Below are 24,538 nucleotides of genomic sequence, written 5' to 3' on the forward strand. Positions count from 1 at the left end.
GCTCAGCCCCAGTAATAAAGAATGTCTCCGCCTACATCAAGAACCAGGCAGCACCTTGGGCATCCTCACACATGACGGTGACGATGGCTGCCAGACACTGGCACTTCATGTGCTCCAGGTGTCAGGACAACATGCCAGCAGAAAAGGACAGCAGAGGACAAAACGTGGGTGTAAGGAACAGCCCCTTAACTTCTGGGACTTTCTCTTTTTTAGATTCTTTTTTTACTCAAACCCTAACACTAATCCGAACTTCTTTGCATTTATAAGTAGAAATACTACTAAGATTTAGGGTTAATATGACTGTAAAAAAGAATGCCCATGCTGGTCTTTGTCACCACTGTCTAAATCTTATTTTAGGAGCTATTCCCAAATAGAAAATTGAAGGCTGTTTCAAATACAGACCAGATTCCGGTGTTCTTTGGAAGACAGATGTACTCCATTTGCCATCTCTTTCACCCTGGGAGATACGGACTGCAAATTCATACACGGTATCTGGGATCAGGCTCTCGATCAGCACGCGCCTGTTGGCGATCTGCTTGTAATCCCACCTGGCCGATTCCCCCTTCTCTCGATAGCGCACGGTGTACTGTCTATGAGAAAACGCAATGCACCAGTGCAGCCAGCTGACCAGAGTCTCTGCAGCTCAACACTAGAGTCCTTGCTTTTTTTCCTTCCCCATAAGTAATAACTTTTGGAGGTAACTAGGGAAATCAAAGAAGAGAAAAATCTGAATTTTTGACTGTTATTAGCGCAAAGAATCCACTTAAGTTCCAAGCAAAGGTGTCTAAAATAGACCAGGAAAGATGGAGCATGATGCTCAAAAGAGCAAGCAGAGATCAGAAAGGGAAGGGATGGAAGGGGGCAGATTTTATGAGGCAACCACCTTATCAGGTGTGTGTTAGTGTGTATATGTGTGTGTGCACACGCACACACACACTGAACAGAGGGACAACACTGAGGACCAGAACCAGCCCAAGTATTCCAGCTCTCCAGAAAAGAAAGACTAAAAAGACTCATTTCATGAGACAACAGGCATGTTTCCTATATATCCAGGAGGAGAGAGAACATGTGGCTTTGAGTAGACTTATTACCATGAAATGGGGCAAAAATGTGTAGCAAATAGAGCAAGACAGAGGAGCTTATACTCTGGTGTGTGTTCCAGGGAGAGAATCATGGTGTGAATGAACCTGGAAGTGCTCAAAACCCAAACAGCACACATCCTCAGCACTCTGAGAGTGGCCTGCACTGCTTACGGGATTCCTTTCTATAGAGATTTTCTTTGCAGCCTCTTTGCACTAGAAAGCATTACGAACGTGCTATTCATTATGTTTAATAAGTCAGGCAAAATCTTCAGTTGCCAGCATGGCACGCCAATCATCAAAGCAGTTCTGCTAAGAGAACTCACACCTGCTGCTTTTCAGCAGAATGGTGAAATCAAAGCCCAATGGTAATCAGGACAGTTGGTGCTGGGGAGGGCCGTAGGGCTAGAGAGAACACTATGAACCTCCTGAGGTCTTTCAAAGGAAGCAGATGTTTTTTTAACCAGCAGATATTCAAGGAAGCCATAAATTTAACAGGAATAACTATATGTACACATATATGAATGTTGACTTTTATGTATCTATGTGTGTATATGTATATAACTTATACATACATATATTTATAGATACATATACATATATACATATGTAATCTCAGCAGTATATTCCATTCATTTAAAAATATATTGCCCTTTCCTGGGTGCTGATAGTTTCAAAATTGAATACATAATAACTAAGTCACCAAATTTTTTACTTTCTCTTGGTTATATATAATATGCATTTGGCCAATGAACACACAAAAATTTGATGGCTATATTCACTAGAGGCCTTTTAACATAAAAAGTGAATTTGACCTTACAATTGATTTTTCTTTCATTGCTTTTACAAATGAACACAATAATCAGAATAGCATTTCATCATGGTCTAATAGAAAGTAAGGTATGCTTTGCTATGCATGGATGGGAAGCAGTTGAGCAGCTGCTAAGGTATTATACAAAATCCTACACTCTACATAAAAACCTACCTCACTGCCACCCATCAGTAAGCTCCTCCCAAGGCAGAGGCTGCCCATGAACAGAACAGCAATGAGATGAAACAAAACCCAACCAGGGGCCAAGGAAAAAATGGAATCCAGGAAAATTCCAGGCCCAAGATAAAACTTGTGAGCAAGTGAGATGGGAGGTCTTGCCCTGTGGCTTCCATGAGGCCCTGGTAGCTTCAGAGCCTTGATCGCCAAGGAATATTCTACCATTCAGCCACATGCCTTTTCAGGGGAAACCCACATTTCTCATACTTAAAGGAACTTGCAAAAATACCTTGATGCAACAACTTTCTTCTGCTTTTCCAAGAGAGGATCCACCCAGGCCACAAGCACCGACTGGGATGACATGACTCGGACACTGATGTCTTTGGGCACATCCAGCTCGTCCTCTTCTGAAAAGACACGGGGCACACCAAAGGCCATCTCTAACCAGAGGCTCTGCCTCAAGCTCCTCTGGCCAGAGCCTATGATTCACCCTGTATGGCTTTTATTATCTATGCTTGAATTAGACAAAATGAAACAAATAGATTTAAGAAATCATTTCAATGGTTAGTGTAGAATAACAAAAATCTCCACCATTGCTGTTCTTGAACACAGCTAAGAAATGGGCCTTTCAATTTCAAAGCAGCCCAACCCAATCAACATACAGAATCAGGCAAAAGGGATGCTTTGCCTTGGTGGAAGGCTCTCCAAGTAACTCATTGTCGCTCCTTATTCCCTGGAATAGTCAACAATTTTATGGAAAGCAAAAATTTTCTTGGGGATAATGACAAGAAGAGAAAACTGGTTCAGACAGCTCTAACAATCACATGGGGCTCAAAGTCCATACATGTTAGAATATGTGATTGCAAGACAGACTCAAATTTATATCTGTATAAGAATTCAGTTTGCCAATTTCTTACAAATATTTATCTTTATTGTCAGTAGATATCATAGTCACCAAGCAAATAGTTCAATCTCAAACAAATTAAGATTCATAGATGTCTTCTATTTGGCATTATAATCTCTTGGGCTTTATGTTTATTTTTTGTTTTTTCTCTTCATTTTACAGGAACCGTGTTTCATTTTACCTAACTAGGGGAAGGCGGAAATATTTAACATTATAAAAGAGTAATACAGGGGCTTTTTGTATGGTAGCAATTAATAAATAATGAAAGTAAAACATTGTTATTTATGGAACTTCTTTATACAACATAAAAAAGTATAACAGATTTCATTTTACATTACGAATTTTTAGAAAAGAAAGCTATGTGTTGCAGATTGTCTCTTCATGTGAAGGCACCTGACCCAGAAAAGGTTTATACCCTCATATCACTTTCATATTACTCATGTCAGTACATGAGTAATATGAAAAATGACTGTGTTGTACATGGGAAGAAATATTCCTTAGTAAAGGGACATCAATCAGGCTATCAGCAAACCCTGAAGACAAGTTTTCCTCACTCCTCTCCATGCCATTTCTACGCACGGTTAGCTGATGTTAACGAGTGTTAACATCAGAGGATGTTATTTCTTGCACTTTATTCAGTGTCTCCCAGGGGCCATTTATGCATGGATCTGATTTTGCCTTTACATGGTGTAAAGCTTGCCCCTTGCTATCATGGCAGAGCTACTGCACCAGGAAGCCATAGAGAATGCACAGTGAAACCGACTTTATCACATGAACTCTCCAGCCTCCGCATAGGAAGGACATATGCTTATACCCCCAATGCAACTAACTCTGCCCTCTTGTTTGCCTTATCCTCCATGAAATTTACGTAATTCATCACAGCCAGCATCATGTGAAAACAAGTCAGCGTTCACACTAGACTTTGGTGTCACCAAAGGCATTCTGGGAAACATACCTGAGATCTTGCGCTTCGTGAGGGCAGCCCTATAGACTGGCTGACTCCGGCCCTGGGAGTTCATGGACTGCAGGGAGACCACGTACACGGATTCCGAGGCTGTGAACCAAACAGCAAGGCCTGAGGCCGGCTGGACGTCTCTGGAGCACCCGTGCATTCCCCCCGTTCCCTCCGTTCCATTCCACCTTCCAGGGGCTTTCCCTCCTCTTCAGGACAACTAACCAGGAGCCCACCAAGTGTAGGAAGTAATCTCAAAAGGAACACTATTATGTTAGAAAATGGGATTTTTTACTTTTAACTCCTGAAAAGTGAATTTCTAGCTTATTATCAGGATGAAAGAGAGGTAAACTATGCTTAGAAAAATGAAAAGCACATTTACCCACATAATTCCCCCAATTGCTTTTAACTTCCAAAAGACAGAAGAGGGAGTCACTGTTTTTATCTGTCCAAAAAGAAGGGAGAAGAAAAGGAACAACTGACAAGCCGGGTTAACAGCCAGAACATCTCTCTGAACGGCGGGAGGCTGTGCCCTTCGAGGACAAAATCCTTAAAGATTTGCTAAGGACAAACGAAAGACTTTGAATGTATCCTTTATTGCTGGGCTTCCTCCAAGAGGACGAGACGTGAAGGGTCCCAGCAGCAGCAGCAGCATCCACCCAATGCTCCTTCCCATTCATCAGGTGGAAGTGGGCAGAGAGGCAGGGGAGGAGAAGGAGCAGGAGCAGCCCTGTCTCCACAGGCAAGGAAGCCGCAGTTCCCTCTTGGAGTGTGGCCGGCATCCGCTGTCCAGGCCTGTCATAACTACAGCCAGCAAAGCTCAGGAGCCCTCCAGCCTGGCTGTGCACATAGGGTCTCCAGTCCCCACAGATGCAGCCTGAGGGCCACAGCTGGACTTCCTCTACCCAGTACAGGGCTTGGGAAGAGATAAGGGCTGGCACAACATTCCAACGTGATCGAAGACAAAATTTCAAAGGCAACAGGGATGAACACAGTCAAGATGAGGAAAGCAACAGCCCCTCCCCTCGTGCAGAAAAGCAGCCTGCCTGGAGGAAGCTGCCTTAGAAGACAGCCTGGTGTCATCATTGAGGTCAAAATGATGGCGGCTGGGACAGCGGATGGAGCAAAGGGATAACTTCAAGCCACTGTCATACCTGGAAAATGAGCCTCACACTTGAAATACTGTTCTGTCCCTGACGGGCTTCTGAGTATTGAAACAAACACAAAGACCGTCGGGGCGCTGAGCATCCGTCCACGGTAAACTCACCGAGCTTCTTGATTTCGTGTGTCCGCTCGTCTCTGGTCAGTGGAACATAATTCATCTTCCGGCCACTCTCCCCGTAGCCCAGAAGAAAACCCCGAGATCTGCGTGGACTCTTGGCTCCAGACAGGCGCGGCGCCTTCCACGCCACAGACAGCCTGTCATCTGAGGACCGGACGCGCACACGTAGGGGCTTGTTGGGCGCTTCCTTCTCTTAAAGAGGACATGACATAGAAACCATTAAACAGTAGCCAGGTCCACCATGGTGGGGTGGAGTCTCTGCAAACGTGGCACCTTAGCAGTTCACAGCGGGGCCTAACAGACCTTTTTGGGGTAAGAGATTCTGGAAAGACCACCTTTCCCCCAAGGGTATCAGCACTCCCTTCATAAGTTCCTCCCTGCCTCTCACACCAAGAGAGCTTAAGAACAAAAACCAAAACCATGCCACGCGGAGAGGCAGCCGGCCAGAAGCCTTGGACGCCTCACAGTGTCTCCTTTCTTCTATTTCCTTTTGTCCTCTTAGGTCAAAGCTATATATTCTCTGGCAAGCGCTAAAGGTCAATGTAAAAACATGGCAGAGACCCATTATGTGCAATTTATAACTGTCTTCCATAAAGCTGTTACACTGTAATGTTGAAAAGTCAGGGTTCCCTGCCTTAGCAACCAACGACTAACAGCCAAATGCTAACCGATTTGTTTGGGGTCTTAATTTTTCTCCCACATGTGAGTCCTATCCCTCCAGGAAAGCCCTGGACAGGCCACATCATTGCTGCTGTCCTCAGCATCTGTCATTTTCTTGTGAAATTAATCAGTTTCATGAAATCCTCTGGCTGATCGGCCTCATCTCAAGAAACACTCTCACTGTGTACTCTCAAAGGAACATGCCCAGTGGCTACCACTCAGTGCTTAAAGTCTTCTTTCCACATCAAGGCAGAGCTGATATATCTGGGAACAAGCGTCATGGATCACGAGTGTACCACATTGCCCATTTCTAACAGTGGACCACATTCGAGCCCTGGGGAGGCTAGAAACCATCTTTTTAACTGTGTGAGCAGTTACTTTCCAAGTATTCTTCTTCTGCTAAGTGCATTAACCCCATCATCAATTCTGACTAATCTTGTTAATCTGGAAAATTCTCAGCTAAACTAAGACATAAAAACCAAAACTAATGTCATGAGTTATTGGAGCTCAATAATACATAAACAAGTAGCCATTGCAAAGGGTTGTTCTGCCAGACACCTGGCTCCAACAATGTGAACCTAATCAAGGAGTGTCCTTGGGTAGATCAGCTGGAATTGCTTGACTGGTCTCTGGACTCCCCTACTAAGAGACTACCATGTAATGGCCAATAAATATTTCGCCAAATATACAAAACAGTAACTATTTTAAAGCATTTGCTTTTAATCCAATAGTGTAGTCCAGCAAAAGGAAACACTACCTGGGTCTTATGTGTCAACTAGAAAATAAGTTGCTGCACAAAGATGGCACTCCTGCAGTTCTGCGCCAGTCCTGTGTCCTCTCCAGCCAAGCATGTAGCAGTGGGCATAGAGTTCCTGGGACCACTAGGCTTTGGGGAGTCTCTGCTCAGGAAAATCAGATTCTGACTCAGTAACCCCTGACTCTCCACAGTAAAAAGCTGAGGGGGGCAGGAGCAGTAAAAAGCAAAATGTCCCTTGGAACTTCCAACAGGGATAGAGCTCCTTTGGAGGAAGGCATCAAGTTCCAAGGACAAGGAGCTGGTATGACCCAGATGGTGTAAGCTTGTTGCTGATGTGCCCAGCCTGGGGCTCTGTCCTGAAGCCCACCAGACCCACCAAACATGAGCCACACAGCCCAGTGGCAGGGACAGAAGCTTGCCAATCACTCAGTGCGGGTCCCTGACCCCAGGAACCAGCCCGTGCCTAACAACTCCACTCTGGGGTCCAAGGATGGGGCCAGGACGCCGAACCATGCAAGGGAATAGGGTTGAGCTAGTTCCGACACCCCAACACAGTCAATTTCACATGGACCCCAACAGTTTGTAGGAGGCTCTGCTTCCTTAGAACAGTACTAAGGAAAGTAGAAAAGGTATCCTCGTCCCCAGGAGAAAACTGAGGACCCCCGAGGAGAAGCAGCTGACCTGAGGTCACAAAGCTCTTTAGTGCCAAGCAGGGATGCGAATGCCACCATTCTGATCCCAATGTGTCCCCTCTTAACGATACCCCTTCCATTTAAGTTCAGTCCTCACCCCGTGTGTCCTTCCACTGGCCACCCAGCCCCTTCTGCTCACCGATGTGAACCCAGGCTCCCTGCAGAGTGTAACCCACCACCTTGCATGGAAGGCATGGAACATGATGAACCAGATGCTGTCCCAAGCAGGTAGCCAAGGACAAGAGAGGGGCTCTCGCCAAGGATTCCCTGACCCCCACCCTGAACTGACCCATGACCCCAGGCAGCTCATGCAGTCTGGGTAAAAACACAAACGGGAGCAAACTGTGATCCCTCTAAACAAAATCCCCTCTTTCAAATCCTTGTGTTTAGAAAACCAACCTCATTTTTTTCAAGTACTTTTGAAAATTCCCTTTATTATTCTGAGTAACATATACTGTCAAGCATCTTTTGTAGATCATCTGGTAACCCTCTTTTAAGTGCACATCCCATATGGTTCAAATCCATTTGCAATTAAATGATTGAAGTGTTTGGCTAAGCTGTGTGGGACAGTCCACCAAAGCCTTCTGAACTGTCCTAATAAATCTCTGTAGATCTTTTATCTCGAACACAGGAAGTCACAACTGCCAAGAGCCTGCAAGCCCATATCCACCAGCACTGAGTACATCTCAGCCCTGGCAGGACACACTCCCTGGGTCGCTCTGGGTCCAACAGAACCAGGTAATCCATACTCAGAGCTGGTCGATAACAGAACTCCCGCAGCAATTATCACACCACCCCTTGTTGCAGTGGACGTCAGAAAGCCAGGCAGGACTGGGATCTTTCTGATTTGGACCACCAGCTTTGAAATGGGAAAATATTCTGAAGTTGTCCAAAATAAAATCTATTCTTTTCAGCAAAAAAAAAAAAAAAAAAATTCAAAATTCCACATGATGCTTTGCCCACTTACAATTCTATGCTGGTTAAACCTGGCTGCTTCTAAACTGAGCTGATGCCAGCTCAAAACTCAGTCTGCATCAAATCTATTACTTTTGGATGACTTTTAGAGTTCTTCCTCAGCCTCAGTCTCTTCCTCCGTGAAACAGTATATATCATGTTGGGTTTTGTAATATGATCCATGTATAGTATTGAGGCTCCTACCTCGAAGACATTAAGCATGCTAGTTTATGTAGCTATTATTTGGAGCTTAAGTGGCCCCAAAGGTCCATGTACTAAAGTCCTGATCCCCAGCCATTGGAAGGTGGTGGAACCTTTAAGAGATGAGGTCTTGAAGTCGCTGGGGACTCATCCCTGAAGGTGTCCCTGCTATGAGTGGGCGGTTTGGCTCTGCCACATGCTCCCATCGTGATGTGCTGCCTCACACAGACCCAAGCAATGGCGTCAACCAATTTTAAATTCCAAAGCTCCAAACTGTGAGCCAAAATAACCCCTTTCCTCTTATAAATTGGTATCTTGAGTAATCGTTATAGTGACAGAAAACTACTACCACAGTGGCAATGGCAAAAATGGAGTCCCTCTTTCATCAGACTGCTACCTACGTGGGCTGCCCCCTCTGAACAGGAGCATGTCACAGAACTTAACTGTATGCTTTGCACACAGGGTCACTGAAAACCAGATAAGGGCAAAAGAAATCCGCCCCAAACCCTTTATGTCGACAACCTTCTCAAATAGGAAGCTGTCCACGTTCATGGGATTTTGTGGTTTTTTTTTTTTGGCCTCGTGAACCAGAAGCCTAGCCCTCATCTCCATCAACATCTAACATGCTCGAAGCCCCTACTCTTCCCTGGTGTGACAGAAGGCCAGCACACTGCAGGTATCAGTCCCCAGCTTTGAGAAGTCCAGGGATCATCCCACCAACTTGCCTGATGGCCCACTGTGCTGACCACAAAACTTCACAATAATGACCCTCTCCCTGTCCCCATGACTGAAAGAGCAGGCCTGCATTATCATGGGCCTTTTATGCCCACCCTCTGCCCCATCATCCCCAGCATCAGCCTTCAATATAACTGTGGACACTTTGCCCACAGAGCAGCGGGGAGGCCAGGCACTTCCACCAGAGACCAGGTGCTCAAGGGCCTGTGTACTTCAGAATCACCTGCAGCCTGTGAAAATGCACCCACATCCCCACTTCTGGAAGGACCAGGTGAGGTTCTGGGCCTTCTGTGCATCCCTGATGCAGAGGCAAGATGAGGAAGAGGAGAGCACACAGGGAAGAAAGAAGGAAGGGGGCCGGAAAGGGAGGGAATCGTGTTAAAGAGCAGCGAACGCCAACGGTCCACAGCCAGATGGAGACAGGACACTGGCTTGGTAGTTTCAACACCCTGACAACAGGCCCAGGCCCGGTCTGGCTGGCTTCTCTGAGATAAGGTTCATTACACCAACCTCTCACTAATGTCTACCAATGTCTAGAGCTTGTTCTTCCAGAGGAAATTCTGACACATGATCCTCCTGAACCATCTCTGAGAGGATTCAGAAATCTCTTTTCAACACACCTAATACTTGAAATACAATCGTGTCTCTCAACAACAGGGACGTGTCCTGAGAAACGCACCATCAGGAGACACTGCTGGGGACTTACTCAAGCCAAGACAGCCGGGATGTCTCCAGGGGCATGCTGTGTAGGCAGCCCAGCGTCGTGCAATGCATGGCCGGGCTTCCTCTCAAGTCCTTGAAGGGCCGCATTTTCCTCTCTAACAAATAACCTCCATCCTTTTTCACCGTTTACTTAGTGAATTTCACATGGTGCTTAAATAAGCCCAGCTATTTAACAAAAACAAGGGGAAAAGGAATCCATCTGTCAGAGTGTCACCCACCAGTATAAGGCCCTTGGGCACATGTCCTCACAATAGCTCACAAGCCACCTGTTTGCTGACAAAGACAACGAGGTGGAGGGAACGGGTCCCAGCCCGGCAGGTGCAGGCCCTGAGCTGGAGGGGGAGCCGGGCCGGGGGATCTGTAGCCCCAGACCTCTCCCCTTCAGCTCTCGTTTGCAAGCTCTGGTGGTGGCAGTGCTGGTGTCTCCACTGGCCACACTGTGGCACGGGTATGGCCCAGCCCTGGGAGCAGGTTCTCTGAGGCTCTGAATGCCCCAGGGGAAAGGTCTGGTGGTCAGCACCAGAGACCCTCGGGTCCACGCATCCCGCATACAGAGCGTGTCAACCAGACTCGCAGCGGCCTGCAGCCCCAAGAGGAAGTCGGTGCCATCGGGATCTTCCCACGCCTGATTCCTCTTAAACGGAGAAGCATCCCTAGTGCTCCCAGGGAAGACCAGAGGAGGAAAAGCCAGATGCCACACACACCCACCCCGCCACCCTCAGAGACACCCAGACGGCACCCCTCGGCCAGCGCCGGGGGTCAGTTAAGCCTTGCTGCATTTTCAGGGCTTGGAGAGGAGAGAAGGTCTTAGGAGTAGGAGGGACAAGAGAAAAGGGGAAAGTAAGAACTTGACCTCCCCAAGCTGACAAATATTGATGAAATATTGATAGAAAAAAGAGAGAATGCATGCTTGGGGCACACTGACTTTCAGAACAAACGGGCCAGCATGAAGGCCTTAGTTCCAGGTTTCTGAGGCTCCCTGGGACTGCCGAGTACGCAGAGACCCTCTTCCCACCTTCTAGGATCCCGCAGGAACATCCAGGATGTCATGGGGTGAAGAGCAAGGCAATTTATTCACAGTCTTTGTTTTTATCTCGAATTTTCACTTGAGCCAGGTCTGGTGGCACAGAACTGTAATCCCAGCAACTCGGGAGACTGAGGATCGAAAGTTCAAGCCAGAGTCAGCAATTTAGCTAGATCTCATTTCAAAATAAAATAAAAGGGGCTGGGGGTAGTCAGTGGTATAGCACCCCTGCGTTTGAATTTTGTAGACTACTCCATAATATTGTGGTGCTCGTTTTAAAATGTTATTTTTAGTGCCTGACCCTCAAGAGGACACTGCCCACAGGGGTGGACAGTTCCTTCATGCCTTTGTGGACTCCGGATATTACTCTGTTTTCTGAAGTTCTAGGAATTATAGTATGTCGGTGGCTCCAGGATGTCATCCTGACAATCAGTTGCTGACTTTGAAACTGACCCTGGTAGAGTCAATGAGTATCAGTGACTCTATCAATATCAAGAGCCTAGGAATATCAGTGAAAATTACTTTGCGCCCATGAATTCACTCACCGTCTAGGACTGAGGCTGTGCTAGGTCTCAGGATGCCAAGTTGATGGCAGACACAGCCATCACAATTAATGACAGCAGGGGACTGCTCAGGCTGGCAGTGAAACCCTTGTTCCTAGCAAGAACCAGGAGGCTCTGTGACTGCCTACGTGAATGTGTCTCTCAGTTTTCACAGATTTCAAGTCTTTTGGGGGGCATCTCCCTTGTCCTACCACTGTGTAGACAGGGCTAGGTTCTCTGACCCATCCAGGGCAGTGGCTTATCTATAAGATCAATGCCTGTTGCCAATGTCCTGGTAATTCTGATGTAGACATCACTGAGCCATTGCAAGAGGAGCTCTGGGGTAGCCCTTCCCTAGCCCAGGCCACTGGCTCCTATCCCCGGCCCAGTCCACCCGCTAACACAGTGGTGGGAGTTGAGGGTCAGGCAGCAATGAAAGGAGGGATCATTTGCAATAAAAGATGCCGTTACATAATGGCAGCAGGTTGATAACCTTAAATAGACAGTGCTTCCTTTTAGGACTAATACATGAATTTGCAGAGATCTAGATAAGAAGGTCTGGCCTTCCTCAGGGGCAGGGCGGCTCCTGGTCTGTACTTTGTCTCTCTTAGACATGCAAAGAGTGGAGATTATGGGCTCAAGATACTCAGTTCAGAGTTTTCAATTTCCACATCAGTCATATTTAACTAAGCAAACTGTCAAGGATATGTCCCTGAAAATTTTGATGAAATATTGATAGAAAAAAGAGAGAATGCATGCTTGGGGCACACGTGTTGTAAACCCACAGGCATTTCTGATTAAAGGAATGCTAGGTTAGGGTTCCAAAGATGAACCTCAAGCCGTCCTGCCCAGGGTCTAACTGTGCTCTGTGTATGAAGTTGGCCTTCTGGGGACTGCAGATCCAGAGTCTGACAAGGCCTGCAAGCAAGGCCAGCAGGAGACGGAAGAAGGGACATGGCTGTCATCAGACAGTGGCATTCAGGATTCCAGATGGTGGAGGGAACAACTCGGTCCCTGACTCTGGACTCTATGGCAGGAGGTGGTCATTAGACAGCAGGAGGTGGGAAGATCAAATAGGCCGTTATCGTGGAGACAGACATGGCCCGAATGCCTGGTGGAGAAACACATCACAAGCCAAGTGCAGCTGTAGTCAGGGCGCAGGTGGAGGCCAGGGGTGGTGCATAAGGAGGGAGTACCTGGACCATAGGTGCACAGCACCCAGGAGCTGGCAGGAAAGGGCCAGGGAAGAGCTCTGGACTCTCCACTCATCCTGAGTCCAAGTGCTACTTAATGCCCAGGAAGATAGCAGCCTTCATGAACTAAAATAAAATGTCAAGAAACAAAAAGCAAAAAGCAGTCTTTTGTTTTAGTGCTAGACGGGGTTACCTCCACAGTTCGAGAAAAGCACAGAGGACTAGATCTTTAGAAAATTATAAAAATCATTAAAAATAGATCTGAGTATATTAAGAGCTAAAATTAACCAGAGTCTAACATGGTTTCCAAAATGAAAATTTTGGCAAAAGCAGAAGAGCTGGCCCAGCCAAATCTGTAGGCTGGTCAGTAGCAAAGTTGGGACATGTCCCCATCCTGACCCCTGGGTCCTGGCTCTGCCTGGCCCCATTGCCCCAAATGCAGCCACAGAAAAAGTTAAACAGCTCACATAAAAAGAAGTCTACAGAAATGCTGGATACTAGTATTCCCGTAAGTGAGCAGTGTGTCATCTTCTCCCCATGTCAGCACAAGGATATGGGTCTACATCCCAACAAGAGGGAGAAACTTCCCGACGGGGACAGGGTGCGCGCTCTGCAGGAAACCCAAACGTCTGCCCTGCAGTGGCAGTTTTGCTTCATCTCATTTCTAAGTCCTGAGAGTTTTTCTATTTGGACAAGTGACCAATCTGAGAGTCACTGATATCCTGTGAACCTTCCAGAACTCTCTAGTATGTTCTTTCCTCTTCCTCACAAGATTCATCATGAAAATCCCTGCACGTGGGGAGCCCCTCCAAATGCACACACTTTTAAGTCCTGATGCACCACGAGGATCTGAAAGATCACCTTAGTCTGGCGTGGTAGTACCATGACTCAGGACTCAGGCTTTTCCCTTCGGATAACAAATCTAACAAGGCGTGGCCCTAGGAGTAGGCGGCACCCTATTCATATGTTGGAGTCTTAACCTCAGTACCTCAAAAGGGGACTGCATTAAGGATGGGGTCTTTAAGGGTAATTTGAGTCAAAATGAGACAATTGGGGTACACTAATACAACTAGTGTCTTTATAAAAAGAGGAGATTTGGATGCACAGAGGCCCCAGGGCATGCAGCCCACAGAGGAAGGACCACGCAAGGATGCAGCCAGAAGGTACCATCTGCATTTCATCCAAGGAGAGCAGCCTCAGAGAAGCCAATCCTGCCACAGGCACGTTGACTGCTCAACTCCAGAACCCCCGAGATAAACTGCTGCTGTCTAAGCCCCCAGGCTGGGGTGCTTTTGCCCTAGCAAACTAAGAGGTGATATATATTATTTTTTGCTTTCTTATTTACCATGTTCTTTCCTGTTAAAATATAAGTTTCCGTCGGGTGAGCTCCTGTCTGTCCTGCTCTTGTGTATCTCCAGCAGAAGAACCTGTGCTTGGAAAAGCGCAGCACTAGAGGAATTAGTTAAATCATCAACATCCTATTTTTAGGCAAAGATAATTCAGTCCAGAGAGGTCCAAGCCAACCAAACGAGGCCTTCTGGAGTCTGAACTCAAGCCTCGGTTTCTAGCAGAATGAAAGCCCTGAAGAACAGGAAAGGTTGTAGTTCCAGACACAGACGAACCCTCCAGGCCTCACACCAGGTGCCCGTGCTCATGCTACACAGGACAAATCCCTTCCTTTGAATGAAGAAGTTCAATTCTGAGTACTTCTCTTTCACAAAATTATTATACATTTAACCGTTTCTCAGAACAAAAGCACAGCATTTTTTCCAAAAATAAAGGTATAAATACATTGATAATTTAATATATCAATATATTTTATAAATTAATCATGTTATTTTCTATAACAATGTGAAAAAGTGCTCTCCTGGAGCACTTTAACCAAGTATATGCATCACAGATATCGGCAGATTGTTTTGTGTTTTAAGTTGTGCCTTCTATCACATGTGCAAGAGGCTTTAGCTAGCAATTTCTCCTAGTATCTTTTTTATCATACTGTATAACAAATGGAGAATCGTGTATTCTAGCAGAGTGCTCTGGCAACCACAGCCCACGGAGGCTCCTGCAGACAGAGGGGTTAAATAACCTCATCAGACATACAACCAGCCATGAGCCACATCCCAATCCTCTTATAATCCCTGACACCCAGGATTTCTGCGACACTTACTTATTCAGAAGGGTCACATGCAAACACACATGCACACACACGCATACACACACATGCACACACATACACACACATGCACACACACGCACGCATACACACACATGCATACACACGCACAGATACACACACATGCATACACCTGCATGCATTTCTAGGAAAGAAAGCAAGAGAAATTAATTACCTACAAAAAAGCAAGAAAATTACTTGTTCTAAAACTAAGGTCATTAAGAAGACTTTATCACAGAGATTGTAAAAATAAAATGGTTATTTACATTACAAAATAAAAGATTCACACATAAGGCATGTATATCCATCAGTAAAATGTTTATGTGAGTCTGATAACATGTAAGTACCTCTGAAATAAACATCCTTTCCCATTCTGCACACATCGCAAGCATGCAGTAACCCCCCTTATCCAAAGTTTTGTTTCCCAGGTTTTAATTACCAGTAGTCAACTGTGGCGCAAAATTATTGAATGGAAGCAATTCAGTTTTTAAATTGCACACAATTTTACACAATGTGACAAAATCTCAGGTCATCCCCCTCCATCCCACCCAGGACTTGAATCATCCCTTTGTCCAGTATATATCCATAATGCATACACTACCCTCCCTACGTTACAAATACCACAGTGCTTTGGTTCAAGTAATGCCTGCATATAGCCTCAGGCTGTATCACGGTGCCTTCGCCATTCACCTTACCTCCTCTAATCACGTGGGCATTGGGCCATCTCACATCATCACAAGAAGGGGAATACAGTAAAACAACTTTGAGAGAGGGAGGGAGAAAGAGATTGCATTCACATGGCTTTTATTACAGTGTATTGTTAAAGCTGTTGTATTATTAATTATTGTCATTAGCCTCTTATTGCATCTAATTTATAAGTTAAAGTTATCATTGATATGTGCATATGACAAAAAAAAATGGAATACATAGACCTCAGTACTATCTACGTTTCTGGTATCCACTGAGGTCTTGGAACATGTCCTCTGCAGGTGAAGGGGGAGTTCCAAGTTCGATCCTTGGCCTCCTGCCCTTCTCTCTTCCCAGCCTCTCTTACTTCTGTACTCTTTCTGCTTTTCAAGTCTCCCCCAATGGCATGACCCTAAATCCATGTCTAGCTCTCACTTCCTTCTTACAACTCCTGTTTCCTCACTCCAAACACCGTCAAGACCTCCCCACTGCCACGCCCCACAGCCACCTCAAGCTAGTCATATCTGAATAAGAACGTATCACCTCACCCCAAAGCCAGCTGTCTTTGCTGACTGCTTTCTTCTTCTACCCCATTTATACTTAAGAGATTTTTAAACCATCCACACCAGCAAAACAGATTTGAGAAACATAATATGGTCATTAGTTTCAACATACTCACCTTTTTCTGCACAACAACACCAGACTGATGTATTTAAAAACATGGTGCATGAAAATAAAACATAATTCCTCACCATATTGTCTTGGGGATAACACCCAGCCACATCGTGAAATAACTGCATTCACTGTGTATTATTTTTTCACCATCAATTAAACATATTCAAGAAACAACACACAAGAAATGTCAACACTTCTCTCAATAAGTAAAACAATATGACCAGACAACATCAACATCCAAATGATACAACACACATATATACAAATATGGAGCAGAGATGGAAGGCAGGTTATCCAACGCATAAGAAAATATCCAAGGATTGTCAGGAAAGAGAGCAAGACTTGATGCCACTATTAGCCAATAAAAGCCACTGTTTTGTGGGTTCCATTTGTTTATGCCATTCACAAGAGTAAGAGTTGTAAAAATTCTCCACGGGCCAGTACTACCATCTCGACCACCATATTTGCTGGTTAACATGGCGACAATCTCCCCAGATATAGATGTGGATGCTTTCCCCCACCCACCCACCACGAGGACACAGAGGAACAATGAGCAATGAGCAACACTGCTGCAGTCTGGTCCACCAGGCACAGAACAAATCGACTGAGACTGTGTGGCACGTGTGTTAGTTTAGCGATGGGCACGAATGAAGGTTTGTGAGCACATGTGTGTGACAGAAGCATAGCCCTCTTGAGAGGAGATGCTTCAGTGAAGACATGAACCAAGGGAGCAAGTACCTGTGACGGTTTCATTAAATGATGCTGGACCCTTAATGGAGGGTCCATCAATCTTGATCCATTCACCTCCTGAATTAGGGAAATGCAACTGGATGGTTAGAAACAAGGCTACTGGGTTTCCATACTTCAGTGTTTCCTTACTGTAGAGTTCAATGATATTTCCAGATATTCAAAAGGATCTACCTGGGGCCATGTTAGTGGCTCCAAACCTAAGCCTATGGACAGTCCATGTTTGGTCTTCTGCACAGGGTTTATTCTAGTGAGTGTCGGAAAAAAAAAATGGAGACAAAATGCCAATAACCTACTTTAAAACTATTGTAAAAGAAGGGATAAGTCTCTCCTAGTTTTTTATATTTTGACTTGCTATGCACATCTAAAAAGGTCTTGCTTGGGAATCCTTTCCTAATTCAAAATTTATATAGATTTGATAAAAGTGTGTGTGGGGGGGGGGGGTCTCTCCCATTCTAAGTTACAAAACTACAGCCTCTGATTCTCGAGGAGACTTACCAGGCAGGCTCTCAGCTCTGTAAACTGGTCGGCTCACTCCACTGTGGTTCTCTGCAGTAACCAGCACAAAGTACACTACCCCCGGCTCTGAAACATACGGTTCATATCAAGCCACCGTTGCAAATCTCCAAGCATCACACAGTTTGACTCACTAATCATCTTCCTTATTTGCTTTATAACTAAATATAAAGGTTTGAATTAAGTGACAAGTCTAAGATAGCCTTCTCCATGGTTTTTACTCAAATCACTAACATTCTTCTCACGCAGCTGAGACATGCCAGACCCAAACACAAACTGCATTTAGTACAGAGTACGTGGCATGTGCAATAAATCTGGATTCATAAGCAGTCAATAAAAAGGGCACTTAGGGATTTTAACTTTAAGATCAATGAAAGAAATAGGAACTCACAGTCCACTTATTGCTATTTGAAAGTACACTGTCAAAAACTATAAATAATATTTCCCCCTGGAAGTTCCAAATTGAAATTTCCAGGAAAAAAAAAAGAAAGAAAGAAACTGTCAATGTAACTCATAAAACATGGCACATGGGAACTCTTCGTTGCACTACATAAAGCTTCGGGAAATTTTCCTTTTCACAGTAAAATGATCCCTAGACTTTGCCTTCATGTTGTTTTTCACCATTTCAACAAAACACTAGTAAAAAAATATATATATTTCTTGGAATCTTGGAAATGCTTGATTACTTGAAATAATTGGGCTTTACTTTTTGATTTTTGTATTGAGGTCAAGGTCAAATATCTCTCTTTGACTGACTTACTGGAGTTGTTGGGGTGCAACAGGAAACCTAGATGCCCTGTTACAAAGAAGGTGCCCCCAGAACTTGCAGCTTGAAAAGCAAAACCCTAATAGCACTCAGTTTTCCTCAAAATAAGGGAAGGGGCCCATTCCCCAAAGAGATGGAAGCTCATGGACATCACAGGGGATGAGGGTCAGAGAGGTAAGCATCAGCTCTGGGTACGGCAGTGATGACCGTGGCCCTTCTCATAGCCAGGAGCCTTCCTCAACACAACCTCATCAGTTCTCAGCCAGAGGCTCCGCACCAGCCACTGGAATACACCGTCTGGGACACCTACTCTGCTCAAGCCTGGTGTGACTTCTGTCTGAATCTGGCAGGGCCTGGTGGCATTTGGGGTTTGGCATGAACTGTCATACTAGTGGGGAAATGCTCCAGGTTCTGACAGAATGCAAAACCCTGCTTCACCAGGCACTTTCTGCACTCTGAGCTTATTTGTATTTCAAAAAAATGTAATCCATATGTGTCTGAATTCCTACATTTAACTCATCAGAAACTGGCTTTTAGCCAGTTCTACCACTCTCTTTTAACATGTTTTCCTTCTCTGCAGCAATCATAACAACTCAAGGTTTGAGTAGATGTGACCCTGCCCAGGCCTTCACTCTGACAGAATCTCCGTTTAACCTCGCAGCTGGATTGGGGGGTGGCCACACCATGCGGAAGAGATTCGAGGAAATACCTGCCTAGCTGAAGCCAGGAGGAGTGGATTCTGGCCCCCTTCATCTCCCTTACACAGTCTCTGTTCTGCTACCCAGAAAACATAATAGTCCAGTGCAGGAGGTGGAGGAGGAACCAGTACAGCAAGCTGACGCCAGGGATGGGTGCTGAGGAGCCTCACGCTGACCGTGGTCCACCCAGGATTACAGCACTTCCGTGGCCCAGGGGACACCTGGTCATCTCTGTGCCACCCTCCATCACTCCCTTATGACCCAGCTTCAGGTTGAGGCTGAAGCCAATGGAGTTTAAGATACTGGAGTCAAAAAAAGAGGGATGCGGAGGAGGCAGCTCAAAGCCCCAGTCTAAGACCTCCCACGTCTGCACTTAGAGGACAACACACATTGAGTGAGACTCAGAATATTCCCAGGCTCCGGGACCAAATTAAAAATGAAATTTAAGTGGGTAAAAAGATCACATCTTTAACCAGGTTTAGCTTAGCATGACATTCCACATGTGTTACAATTGACTCTTGAACAACCAAGGGGACAGGGCACCGAGCCCTGTGAAGTCAAAAAATCTGCATAGAAGCTTTGCCTCCCCCAAACTTAGTAGTAAGAAGCTGTTGTTGACCAGAAACCTTATCAACAACAGAAAGGGTCAAGTAGCACATAATTTATATATTGTGTGCACCACATATGGTGACAAAATAAGCAAAAACTTGGAGAGATCACTTTTTTCTGTGACACACAATTTACACAGGAGACAACTGCTCACACGGAAACGAGGAGTGGTACATGGTGGCATCCTAAAAGGACACGGCCACACCTGAGTTCACCGTGATAGCAACAGGAGGTGGCCATGGTGTTATTACAGTAGCACTGTGTGTGCTGCAATTAGTTTTCTACAGATATATTTTAATACTGCACCTTTACTTTGTTTAGATTTCTCTTACTGTAAAGGGCATCATGTACAGTTTATATGTGTTAAGTTTTGACAAATTTTAACAATGGATTCATGTATGTTATGGTTATAGATGATATGTGGACTATCTACTTGAATTTGTGCATTCAATGTTTACCCAACTTTTTCCTAAATTTTTTATATTTTTAGGATCTCATTTCTTCTGTAAGTTTTTTCAAATTGTCACAAATCTCAAAACAAAAAAATCCACTTGTAAGTGCACCTGCACAGTCTGAACCCATGTTGTTCAAGAATCAGCTGTATTTGAATTATCCCTAATTATAAAATGGTTTAGAAATTAGAAGTTTCCAGATTAGGCTACCAAATTGTCAGGTAATCACATTTCTATAAGACAAAAAGGACCAATGCATTTTCCAAAAGCACATTCATAAACCAAAAATCATTTGCAATTTTAATTTGGAGAGGAATACTTGATGCCTGGAAGCAGGAGTTAAGTCAGCCCAGGCCAGACTCTTGATGAGAGAGTCGCAGCACTTGGCTTCTCATCCCCAGAGATCCCGGCCATACTTTGTCTTGCAAATAGTTATCCTGAGATGTGGCACACAGTTAGTTTTGACTGGCAGCAAGAGCACAGGGTCACTTACCCACGTCGTCAATAAGGAAGGAGTATGTCTCCGCATTCACCTTGATGTATCTAAGACTTTTCAGTGACTTTCCATAGGCAATGTTGTAATGCTCCACGGGTCTACTGGTAGCATCTTTGGGTGGGTCCCACGTGACTTTCAGGCCCATTTTAGTGGACAGCAGTTTCACGTGCCTTGGCTTCAGTGGGTGGTCAACTATGCAAACAGCGCAACTATCAACTTAAGGTAATGGCAGGTTGGGGAAAGAACTGTGTTGAAAGTTCTCTGATAGCATTAGCAAAAAGTCAACGGCTTTCCTCTGTCTGATCCCAAAGACTCTAAGTGCAGTCATATTTGCACATTGCTACAATGTGACGCAAAACAAACATACCAAACCCCCCAGCTTTCTTTGTATTTTGGATAGCTGTGGGTGGTAAATTTAAACCAAAAGTGAAACGAATTAGAATAAATGCTAGGCATTCTCTGCCTTGATTACTTTGACAAGCCAGAGCAAGAGAAACCAAACAGCAATTTGACAAATTCTCCAGAGGCATTCATACACTAAATAAGTTCTTAGTATTTAGTATGATCTGTTGGACAATCTTTAAAACACCTCTGAGAAGAATAACCCAAATACTGTGATCAGGAAGAATACCAATTGTATTCAAAGTGGGATAACAGAAATAACTCATTTCCACAAAGAAAACAAACCCAAACCATCACCAGCCTGACAGGGAAGTAAAACTCTGGCTTTAGCTGCAGGCACTGAATTTAAATGCTTCCATGTTTTGTCAGTAAGACGTTAAAGAGAAGCACCAGTTACTTTTTTACCTTCAGATATGAGGTTCTAAAACCAAATATTGATTTTCAAATTTACCAAAATGAAAAGAAACATTTTGTCCAACAAGACCTCTCAGCTCGCTGTAGATAACTGATACTGTAAAGCAAGGTGATGTAAATAAGGGCTGACTATTCATGCAACAGTCGAACAAATTTTCAGCCAACTTGGATGTGAAAACGGCTATTCAATAATGCCAGGGTCAAGGAAGAATTGGTGTCGAGGCCTAAGACCAAGATCACCTGGCAGAATACTTAGGGGTGTGCTGAAGAGTTCTGCAGAGATGAGCTATTTCAGGGCTCATCTTCCCTCTCCTCGATGAAACTTCCGCACATCCCAACCAGGCCCAGAATGCAGTTGTAATTAAAAACAACCACCAACAACAAATAAACCCTGACGCTGGGGGGGGGGGGGGGGGGGAATAATGCCAGGCACTCTAAAAACTGGAAAAAAAAAAAAATAACCTAGAGAACAAAAGAAAACCTTAAGTTTAGTAATATTAAGAAAACTTCATCTGAAATCCCATAAAATAAAGGGATGGCACATACATTGGTTAGAATGTGGGTTTAATTGAAAATTAAATTTAATAGAAAATTCCAAACAGAATAAATACAGACAACTCTAACATATGTGTCATTGTTCCCGACAGCCCTGCTGCATCTCAAGTAAAACCAGGGGCTAAGGAGAGAGCTCCTGAGAGAACCCGCTGGAGAAATTCAAGGCGTGAACGAAGGGTATGAACCTGGTGGGTTTTGCAGGGTTAGAGAAAGGATGTCCACTGAAGAGACAAAAGCATGGTGTTAGACTATGGGCACAGACCAAAGTCCGCAAAACCTCCCCTCCCAACTCCAGACGTGAGCTTCCTGTGACCCTGTGATGGAGGAACCCAGGTGAGAAAACTGGACTACAGAGACGGCATGCCAGCCACTTCTGGGCAGTTTAAATGTGTGATCGTGCCTACCCTTCTATAATTTTCTTTTGCCCTTCTTTGCCTACAAGAAAATTCAGCAGAATCATTTCCAGGAATCCAACATCTCACACGGACCGAAAGGTGTGTAGAAGCAAAGCAAGATATCCAAAAACTGCAAAGGGAAGCAGTGCGTGTTTGCCCCAAGGAAGAAAATGAATGCGTGAAATCACCAACAACTTATCTTTACAATTCAATTCCAAAGCTCCCATAAGGGAAGTCCACTCTTCAACAGACATTGTGAAACGTGAGAGCTATGAAACCCAAACACTTCCTGGCACTAGTGATTCAATCAGTGCACAAGCACCGAAGCCAGAAAAATATTAATTTTTTTACCACTGTTATCTGAAAAAGAAGAACAATATAAATATACTCTCATTTTTCTTCCCCGCTATGTCTTTGTGTTAGTCAACTTTCCATTACTATAACAAAACGCTTGAAATATTCAACTTCTAAAGAGAAAAGGTTTTCTTTGGCTCATGGTTTTGGAAGTCTCCGTCCATGACTGATTGGCCCCTTTGCTCTTGGATCTGTAGTGAGGCAGCTCATCTGGTGAGAGCACATGGTGAAACAAAGCTGCTTACCTCATGGTGACCAGGAAACAAAAGAGAAACGGAGGAAAAGATTGGAACCCCACCATTCCCTCCAATGGCTTGCCCCCAGTGACCTAAGACCTCCATTAGGCACCATCTTTTAAAGATGCCACCACCTCCCAACATCTCCCCTGCTGAGACCCAAAACTTTAACACATGGAATTGGGGAGATTTATCCAAACCATAGCAGCCTTACATTTACCCTTGGACACAGCATAGGATCATTGGTAACTCACATGTGAGTTCACAAATGGATGCACCAATCCAGCATCAGGAGAGCCACACACACCCATCCAGGAGTCCCAACAAGACACACGACACCTAGGATCCTTATTTGACTTTTAAATATTCTTAGAAATTCAGCCCAGACCCTCCCTCCTGTCTTTTAGACAAGAAGACCTGCAGCCTTTGGTAAGTGTTTTCAGGAAGCTCGTCTAAGATGCTGCTAGGTACATTCTTTAAAGCTGCATGTCTCATGAACCACGACTCTTAATAGAAAGGGACAGACCCAGTGTTAGTACCACAGAAACTAAAAGCCTCATGGGGGGGGGGACCTTTGGGGCTGATTTCACAGAGCAGGCGTGTGACAGGTAGGACCAGGACTTGCTGCTTTTGCGTCTCCACAGCACGCAAGATTAGGAAATGAGCGTAAGCTGCCGCTGAAGGGATTTAGGGTTAAATAAAAAGAATTTCCTGCCCAAGTCCTTCCCCATTCCCCACTCAAGGCTGTCTTTGAATGGAGACAGATGGTAAGGTGCTCCAGACAGAGGAGTAGCCAGCAAGAGTCTGCTAGGACTCCAACAATTTTATACTGCACAGAGCCACGGCATAATTCATACCAGTAAATTTATCCAGACTGGGGAACACTTTGCCAGGTGCTGAGTGGCAAAGTGATGCTTCAGTGATCTTTCAGACACTCGGCAATGCCAGCCTAGACATCCCTGTGCATGGCTACCAGGAGACGTCCACTGGCTTGTTTGGGAATGGAAAATAAGGACCCTTCGAGGACCACACTTTGATCTAGCTCCAACTCCAGGTCTTATCCAAGAGGGCCTGCAGAAGCCAGTTTGGTTAAAGGGTCAGCGTGTGGATCGCGAGCTCAAGGAGAGGGGTAGACTCTAACACCTCTGCAATGCCTGTCCCTGGAGGGTTCAGCAGACAGGACTCAAGAAATTCTCCAGAGCTGATGGACTCCTCAGGAAGCCTGAGCCCTGACTTAAGTCCTCAGAGCCAACCTAACCAACATCTGCAGGCTCCACTCTTGGGAGCCAATGGAGCACAATATCTCACCCGCCCCTCCCTCATCTTCTCCCTCTGACGTCCTCTGCTGACCACACTCAGGGCTGACTTCAGTAGCTTGAAGCAAAGGATGTCACACTAATGAGATGAGCCTGAGGGTCTCCAGCTCCAATGCCTACAAGGGCAGGAAGACAGGAAAGGGGGACACCCCACGGAGAGTGGACCTGCCACCTGAAGCACATTCAGACTCAGGCTCCTGTTGATAAAAAGGAACTTAGGCCCAGATCATCAGATATTCTGTGTTTTTGTTTGTTTGGCTTTGTTCCTCCCCCTCCCCAAGAAACTAGAAATCCTGATTTTGTGTGAAATCTCTCGATTCTACATCAATTGGTAATTACTTCCACTTTTGAAAAACACTGT

The 24,538-nt window shown here is 45.0% G+C and overlaps 1 protein-coding gene across 2 annotated transcripts in view; it reads right to left on the reverse strand.

Annotated features, from left to right (window-relative positions):
• Fndc1 (fibronectin type III domain containing 1) overlaps positions 1-24,538 on the reverse strand; it is an 83,825-nt gene that overhangs the window by 38,407 nt on the left and 20,880 nt on the right. For both annotated transcript variants that reach the window (XM_071612873.1, XM_027939587.2), the window contains exons 2-8: positions 20,503-20,697; positions 17,467-17,553; positions 16,960-17,028; positions 5,191-5,397; positions 3,927-4,025; positions 2,357-2,474; positions 403-590 (exon numbers count right to left, since the gene is read on the reverse strand). In XM_071612873.1, the coding sequence (XP_071468974.1) occupies positions 403-590; positions 2,357-2,474; positions 3,927-4,025; positions 5,191-5,397; positions 16,960-17,028; positions 17,467-17,553; positions 20,503-20,697 (963 nt within the window). The remainder of the gene's footprint in view (positions 1-402; positions 591-2,356; positions 2,475-3,926; positions 4,026-5,190; positions 5,398-16,959; positions 17,029-17,466; positions 17,554-20,502; positions 20,698-24,538) is intronic.

The sequence above is a fragment of the Marmota flaviventris genome, chromosome 6 (assembly GCF_047511675.1).
Source record: "Marmota flaviventris isolate mMarFla1 chromosome 6, mMarFla1.hap1, whole genome shotgun sequence".
In the NCBI taxonomy this organism is placed as follows: Eukaryota; Metazoa; Chordata; class Mammalia; order Rodentia; family Sciuridae; genus Marmota; species Marmota flaviventris.